This window comes from Anthonomus grandis, chromosome 10 (assembly GCF_022605725.1).
Source record: "Anthonomus grandis grandis chromosome 10, icAntGran1.3, whole genome shotgun sequence".
Taxonomy (NCBI): domain Eukaryota; kingdom Metazoa; phylum Arthropoda; class Insecta; order Coleoptera; family Curculionidae; genus Anthonomus; species Anthonomus grandis.
Window position 1 is genome coordinate 11226661 of NC_065555.1, and position 8745 is coordinate 11235405.

Consider the following 8745-nt stretch of genomic DNA (forward strand, 5'->3'; position numbering starts at 1 on the left):
CCACTCGTTGGAAAAGTCCAGCAGTACCAAAGATGATATATTGCCCTTGTCAATAGAAACTACTATTTGATCTGTTATATAAGCTAGCATCGAAGATATACTAGATATAAGACTACAATTCTTATGAAAACCAGATTTCCAATTAGAAATTATTTTGTTTTTCATAAAGTAGTCATAGAGCTACGAAAGTAAATATTTTTCTAAGAGTTTAATAAAGAGAGATAAAGCTAAGCTCTGAATAATTTTTAGGTTTACCAACTTTATTAAGGCACATTTCTATATGTATGGAAAATACCCAATTTCTAAATAGCAATTTATGATATGAGAAATATGATTTGAAATAAAATAGACGCAATATTGAATCATTTTAGCTGAAGTAGTATCTCAATTATACGTATTTGATTTAAGGTCATTTTTAATTGTTAAAATTTGTATCTACTTGAAAAAAGCACGCGATTCTCCTCTAAATTGTATTTGTCATATATATTGTTTGTAAATTATTTTAATTCAGTAATTTTGATACAATTTTTTTAAAATTTAATGAGCTATCCTTGTATTTTTTTTTATTATGGGCACTTTTTTCTTAAAAATTACGTATTCATTTACGCTTACGTTACTCACTACAATATTTTAGTGAAAAACTTAACAAAATTAAATTTATAGGAATAATTTAAGCATAAATTATTCCCATCAATTTTCTTTAAAAAAGATAAAATACATATTTTCAATCGTTTACAGTTTCTGTACAATTTAGGGTATTTTAAATATATTATATGAGGATATTTTTTACCTCCTCTATATTTGCCAAATGATGCTGGTGCTTAATCATTTTTATAGTTAACATGAATTAATTTAAGAAAAAATTATCATCAAAGAAAGAAAATTTTAACATTATGCACAGAAATAAGTAAACAGTAATAATATATATATATATAAATACAATAATAAGAGTGCAGAAATCCTCCAATTATTTCGACCTCCCCCGATATAATGGGGGTGCAGATGTAACTCTAATATGCATGCGTAATGGCCTAGTATCGATTTGTTGCCGGAAGTGAAGGAGAAAAGCGGAAGACCCTTTACACGCCGAACGGTTACAGAAAGCATCAAGCAGAGTTAATGGCTATTTGCACTTACGGGGGAGGACTAAAATTTAATTTAAATTTTAATGGTCAGATAGCGGGGATGATTAGAAATTAACACGACTGATTCGAGAGTCGCGTAATACAATCAATTGTCAATTAAAAATGAATTAAAATGGTTTTAATACAACTATAGGTATGTGCATTTTAAAATTAAATGGTCCATGTTTATTTTATATTTTTTTGATTAAATTTTATGTAAATTCGATCATTGATATTTGTGTAAATAAAGAATTCTAGAATTTTGACCAGTATTGAGTAAGATATAAGCTGAGAAAGATTCTTAATATTATTGCATTTTCTTGTTCGTTAGATGTGAATTGAAACAATCGTAAACAATCAACTAATTTATTTACACACTTTATTTCGAAACCACGATCACTCATGACTAGAGATATTTATTTTTACTTTATTTACAACTATTTAAATCTTGCACCAATATTTCGACTTTACTTCACTGAGCTGAGAACTACCGACGATGCGACTCTTATATACTCGGCGGAACGCTGTTCCGGAAGATTCCCGCTCACCGTCTAGAAGGTGTCATTGGTTTCTCGTTGTTTACAGTATCCTTATAATATCATAGTAATTTTCCACTATATAATTTGTAATATTTTCACCGTTAAAATAGGTAAACCTACTTGTAGATGATGTTTTAAGATTAAGTATCCTAATAATTCTAGATAATGGCTTTAATTCCTTCCACTCGAAAGCAGAAGTATATGCGTGCTTATAGACAATTATCCCTAAAACATCAACGAGCTGATATAAAACTATTATATCATAATGTTTATACTCAACTCTAAAACTCCAGCACTTAAATATACCAACGTTAGATAAGCTTCGATCTCTGTGGAATGATTTTGTATACTTACCGACATAGTTGCACGGTCACCATATATAGAGGAACTCTGACTGGAATTAATTCAAAAACTGGAAAAAACGCAAAAACACGTCTACTAAGTCATTTTGCGGTATTTAAAAATTTATCAATTAAAAAAAAATAGAAATAACCCTACTTAATTTCTTTTTTTAATGGATTGATGCCATTTATGGATGGCGTCTTGCTGGAAAGCTATTTTAAAAGGGATACTTTTCTTTTTTTTGATGGACGGTTTACTTTTCTTTTTGATACAAATTAACGTTTGACTTTAAATTGAAAAAACTGTTGAGAGGTATGAACATTTTAAAACATTATCCTGGCGTCAAAGGCGTATTTTGTTTATCTTTAGAATGTGATTAATCGCTACAAAATCAAGGGGTCAATTAGATCAGGACTTATCACACATATTTTTTCAAGTGGAGATACCTCTTGTGTCCTCACCCTGTAGAACCAATGGTGCCCATAACGTACTAATTCCAGCATCAAACTAAAACTTCAGTAGTTATTATTAAACCACTTACCACCTAAACCAGTTACTATCGATTAATATGTTAGATGACTCTTAGGTACCAGAGCATCTCATATTTTCCACCACGCGATGTCATTATGAACTTCCTCTATGTTCATGTAGATCGCGCGCTTATGTTTTGTTTCATTTGTATGCCATCTACTATTTTATTCGATCCTTAGTTTAAGTTTATAGTAATTAAATATTTTTTGTACCATCACATGAATTAAATTAACATATAGGTTATGTCTATTCAATTTAAATTAAAAAGATACTCTACATCTTTGTCTGCAGCCACTTATTCATGCGGTTTATCGTGGACTTAGAAAACCATTTGCGTTTTTGCCAGACATATGATTAAGAGAAATGTGGGGATAGATTAAGAGAAACATGACATACATAATTAAACAATAAACCATGTTTTTATTTACCAACATATAACCCCTTAAACACGAACTTAATAAATATACCTGGACTGCTAATGCATATGGCCACGATACCCTAAAATGACCATTGCCTGGTGGCCGCCATGTTTATAGTGGTTGTGGCCTTTTGATGTTGGTCACTCTGAACATTTTTAGTGTTGCCAACAAAAAATATATGAAATAACGGTAATAAAGTTGACGACACTGACGTTTGACGTGTGAGTATAGCGGATTGCCGAGTTTTTGCCGATTTATAAACGAGGCTTGGGTATATCGTCTGGAACAGGCCATGTATCTTCCTCCTTATTTAATACATGAATAATGTATCACCATCTTTATTTAAAGGTATTTGGTTCACTGTTTCTCAAAACCGAATTATTGTGAATTGTCTGTCTGTGTTGTTTATGATAGAATAATATATTTTTACTATATAAACTCTTGCTAATTACAAACCCTCATAAAATCATTTAAATTTTGATTTTTATAGATGGTTGTACCTATTAATGTGGAAACATTGTACATGGAAGGAAAGTAAAACTCGTAATAGTAAAAATAGAAAGAAAATAAAAGTGTTAATAAGTGTTTTTAACTGAATTTGTTAAGTAAATACAAGCAAAAATTTAAATGAAGATCATCATTTTCATAGTATTAGGATTTATAAGATTCAAGTTTAAGTTTAGATTTATAAGATTCAAGATTCTCAGAATAATAAAACAAATATTTTAAAGTGCATGCATCTATTCCAAGTTTATTGAAACTTTGTCTCATTTTAGGTGAGGATTACTTTCTTTCATAAATTTTAACGAAATTCTTAAAGAAGTACAAGAAAAATCACAGATCTAACACAACTATCTTAAATTCTTACCTATAAGTAACTTTCTATTTTGTATTTTTGTAAACATAACCTCTCAAAAACTTTATTATTTTGTTTCCCTACAATTGGCACAACTAAAATTTGTCAGAGTGACCAATATCGAAAGGACACAATCAAGCAAAATGGCGGTCCCCTAGTAGTGGTCATTTACTTTTCTGAATTGAATTGGCAGTCCAGGTATATTTATTAAGTTCGTGCCCTTAAACTTTCTGAATATTTAGCCAAATTTTGCCCTTAGAGGAGTTGATCAAAGTACCAGGATCCATCTCCAGGGGCAGTTTTGTTGAGTCACTCAGAGAAATGTAAAAATTATGAATAATCGTTGCCACAGCAATTTTGCTCTCGAGTAGACCAAATCGTGAACCTGAAAGGAAATTATTAAACCTTAAAAAGCCATAAAATAAAGGTATATTAGAATGTAAGATTATTTGCAAGAGTTACAAGAGAGAGATCTATCTATTCATCGTGTGATGTTCAAACTGTGATGAATTCATTTGACATATTTATTTCATTTGAGGTGAGTTAAATTTCCTAAAAAAACCAAGATCTACAAATTCATAAACATAAAATAATAAACATGGTTTTCATTGTATTGTGTATTTATTTTTTTGTTCACACTATAAAGTGATCTGATGATGAGCGGTATCTATCAAAGAACCAATAAGAGCTGCAGTGTTTTTCACTTAGCATTATCTTCTTAGATCGTGATCGACAACCACCCTACGACAAAGTTAGGAAAATACTATATTCGATAAAAATGGAATTTTTACAAAACTAATTTCCTTATATTATTCATACCAGAAATATATGTGGAACATAACTTACTCAGAATATCCAACCAATATCTTTAAAAACCAAGAAGGTTCTTATGTATCTTGGGAAAAGCATGTGTCCACAATGGAGTCTGAATGACTAGGCGAAATTTGAAAATTTGACTATATTATACGTCTGCTGAGAGCATAGAATATACTCAAAGTTTTGGCACTTGCAATTTTACCAAAAGTAGATGTCAATTTGCATATTGGAATTAAAATATTTTATTCACATTATATTTATACTAACCTATACAGGATCTGGGTCCTTCTCCAAAAGGTAACCAGGTGCATCCAGGCCTCAGAGCTTTTGCTTCTTCACTAAATCTTTCCGGATCGAATTTTGTCGGTTCCGGATAATACTCGGGATCCATATGTATCCCTAATATAGGAATAACGACGTTTGTTCCCTTATTTAAGGTTAATTTGCTATTTGGTATTTTATAGGTGGCATTAGCTATGCGGTTGGTGCAAGGTACTGGTGGGTATTTGCGCAATGTTTCTATTAGAAATAAAACAATTATTATGTTCACTATCTTATAATCTTAAAAGCAGTTTTTCTTGATAATTATTATTTTGGAAACAACGTCAAGTCCATTTATTCTAATGAGTATTTTTTATCTGTGATATTGAATACACAGTAAACACCAGTATTTTTCATATTAAAATAATAAGTACTTACCACAAATAACTTTTTCCAAATAAGTCATTTTCATTAAGGTTTCGTAACTGTTGCCGTAAGTTTCCCATATAGTGTGTATCTCAGTCCTCAATTTTTCTTGAATACCTTGATTTCTTGCCAGTTCAAATAGAGCAAACGTAATTGTGGTTGCTGATGTTTCAAATCTTTAAAAAATCGTTGCTAATTATTTTTTACCGCATTTATGTTCATTTTACCCAGCAAAAAAGAAGATAAAACACTGTGCTGCGAGTTCATTTAGGGTTAGCAAGGGCTTGTGTTGACTTTCATTTGAGGCTAATATAGTTTTTTCATCTGTTACTTTTCCTAAATTTTTTAGCTGAAGCAAGAGATGCATAAAATCAGGTCGAAAATATTGTGTCCTTTCTCTATACGTAACTGTATTTTTTACCATATTCAAAAAAAATCTAAAATACATACAGATCATCAGGATGATGTATTCTAAATGTTTGAAAAGAATTTCATTAGTTAAAAATGTATTTGAAAGTGTTGTTTATTCAAATTACTCTTATATACGAAATTTTAAGTAAACAAAACATTACTTTGCTGATTCTGGATTCGTCACTTTAATTTTTAATAATGAACAGAATTTCTTTGGAAATAAATTTGTAGCAACTCTAGATAACCTGGCTCTAATATCATATTCAAAAATTTTTTGCCCATAAATTCTAAACTTGGAATTCGGATCTGCTATACTATTACAATCTACCTAAAAAGAATTCATTTATTGGGTTTTAGAATTTCCAGTATGTCTCTGGAGATACCTTAACTGGTTCCAAACATTTCAACGTATTTAATTAATTTGAGCAAATATCTTACCCAAAAGCACAATTTCCAATAATATCAATACTATATCTTGAAATAATATCCTTAATATCTATTGGTCTCTTTTGCTCTGTTGATATAGTTTTCAGAAGTAATTCTGCCAAGTTTTCAGTACAGTCCAGCACAATCTTATACATATTTTTAATTTTTCCCGAGGTGAATGTAGGTGTTAAATTAGCTCTTAAGGTGCGCCATCTATGACCTTCTATATTAAAGAGCACTCCTACAATTAGTTAAATTAGTTGTTACCAATAAAAAACACTTGGATATTTCTTCACAAAGAGTAGTTTCATGCTGTATGAAAGATTAAGACTTGAAATACAGTGGAGAATTATAATACCCTGATGGCTAAAACATCGTGTAATCTCAATTGATTACGCAAGCCTGTAACCTTTTTGGATAGCCTGGCACAACATTTTCATTAAGGTTGGCTGCAACATTGCGGCAGTCTAATTTGGACTCCTCTTTTAGGCGTAAATATTGATCGACTACTTATAATTTGTTATAAAGCTCTTATGCAACGTCTTTTATTTGCAGACGAGGTTAATTATCTAAACAAAAATGTTACTGTACTACGTACGAGAAGTCCAAACCTTCCGCATTCCTTTTTTTTCCCATTGCAATTAATTTTATACATTTTTTAGTTATCTGTAGGATGCGGAAGTATCAATTACCTTATTACCTATAGGTGGTTATGTCTAAACCGCTGTACATATAGGCTAATTTTTGGTTCTTAGTCCATACGAACTATGTATAATATCTGCCTCCAGCTCTGATGTAAAAACCGGATCTTCTTTTTACAGACACACAATCTTAAATATTCCATTAAAGTACCATAAACTAATACATTTTGCTCGCTCAATAGGAACTAATGAAAGGCGTTTAGGTCCGGAGATCGGATATACTATATATAACATATTAAGGATTTGGTCCATATCAGCAAATCCAGCGATTTTCGTATGTTACTGTTTAAAACTTTCTAGCCACCACAATAGCCAATAGGAAATCTTGGCAGATATTAAGGAGGCAACGTTTGCTCTAAAATTTAGCGTTAAATCTCGTCTCTAAGTTTCTTGGTAAAACTATAACATTATAGTTGAGTCGCCCAAATGTTCAATAAAAATTGATAAACAATTCTTCACGTACCATCTGTGGTTATTGAGTTAAAGGTTATTATAGCATTTCTTAAGAAATCTACTTAGTTGGCTTGATAGTTAAAGGAATATGAGTGCAAAAGCCATTGATATAGTACAATATGTGCAATAAAATCAGCATCAAGAAGTAACTCATTAGATGTGAGTTGAAAAACTAATTGGACACAGTCCCAATACTTACACTCGAAGCTTTATAATTTATTGAGGATGGATATATTGACTACAATAAAGCTTTTGATAGAAACATTAAAATAAGAAATCTCGACAAGAGATGTATGAATAATTAATAAAACTGCATCATATCTGAACTGAACCGTGGAAATAAAACGATGAGTTAGACCCGGGTGTGTTCTTTCACCACTACTTAGATGAAACCTTCGCCGAACCCCTTAAAAATGATCCCACTGGAATACGAGTCAACGGCATCCCACTGAACAATTTGCATTATGCAGACGAAACAGTAATTCTCAATGAAAACATGCAAGATCTTCACAATATATTGAATAATGTCTTCACAGCTAGTCAAGAGTGTTGTTCAATGAATATCTGATGTATGGGGAAGGCAAAACGCTAAAAAGACTCAATAGGTTAAATGACTGAAAGGTTCAAGTGATGTGACATCATTCTGATATAAATAATGAAGGTAGTAGAGTTTCTGTTTGAAGTGAAAAAGAGAAAACTGCAATATCTTGGCCAAATTATGAGATGTTCAAGGTAGGAATAAAATTACACGTGAAATGAATGGTTGATTCGAAGTCAAAGTAATGTAATCTATTAAAGATAGCCAACTTTCGAAGAAAATACATCCAAAGAAAAAGGAGAGAACATGAAAAAGATAATCACAATAATTAAACTTCAAGTTAAATGAGTTTAAAATTGAAAGCTGTTTAAAACTTACACAGTGTCACAATATACTAGACTATACACATCGTTAAAATTTAAACCACAGTTGTGAATTCACAAGTGTAAAGTACAAATTGTTATTAAAACGAACTAAATATTACAAATCACCTACCTGACAGTGGATCATTTTTCTCATCAAAATATGTACCATGATTCATAAAATAATTAAAATCTTTTACAGTTATCTGTTTAATAATGGCAGGATCTACGGGCATATAATATGGTGCAAGAAAAACGTACAAACCACCATGCTTGCCATCTTTGGTTTTGATTTCTTTATAAATGTCCAAAAAAGTTTCTCCGAGCGCCTTTTTTTGAAAAAATATCCCTTTTAGATTACCAAAGAAGAAGTCTGGATTTATTTGGTAAATTCCTTGGCGTTTCCAGAAGTTTTGACGGTGTTTTATCCAGAAAATAAGTGAAGTCACTACAGTTAAAAAACTTAATATAAAATACCAAATAAAAATATTACTCATAGTGTGTTTCTTAAACTGTTTCAAATACTAATCAATAGCCTAG

At 30.9% G+C, this 8745-nt stretch overlaps 1 protein-coding gene across 1 annotated transcript; it reads right to left on the reverse strand.

Moving 5' to 3' along the window:
• Positions 1 to 2929: 2929 nt before the first annotated feature.
• On the reverse strand, positions 2930 to 8745 carry LOC126741235 (probable cytochrome P450 6a23). Its single transcript, XM_050447610.1, has 6 exons — positions 8339 to 8745; positions 6164 to 6392; positions 5542 to 5751; positions 5327 to 5490; positions 4895 to 5146; positions 2930 to 4196 (listed from the first exon to the last, which is right to left on the reverse strand). Exons 1-6 carry the CDS (start codon positions 8700 to 8702, stop codon positions 4033 to 4035), a joined length of 1383 nt encoding a protein of 460 aa, XP_050303567.1. The 5' UTR covers positions 8703 to 8745; the 3' UTR covers positions 2930 to 4032.

Excerpts from the sequence above, each read along its gene's own strand:
- LOC126741235 (XM_050447610.1), bottom strand. The coding sequence starts at position 8,702 with ATGAGTAATATTTTTATTTGGTATTTTATATTAAGTTTTTTAACTGTA. Across the intron at positions 6,393-8,338 it reads GAAAAATGATCCACTGTCAG|GAGTGCTCTTTAATATAGAA; the intron begins GTAGGTGATTTG and ends AACTAATTGTAG. Across the intron at positions 4,197-4,894 it reads AGGACCCAGATCCTGTATAG|GTTCACGATTTGGTCTACTC; the intron begins GTTAGTATAAAT and ends ATTTCCTTTCAG.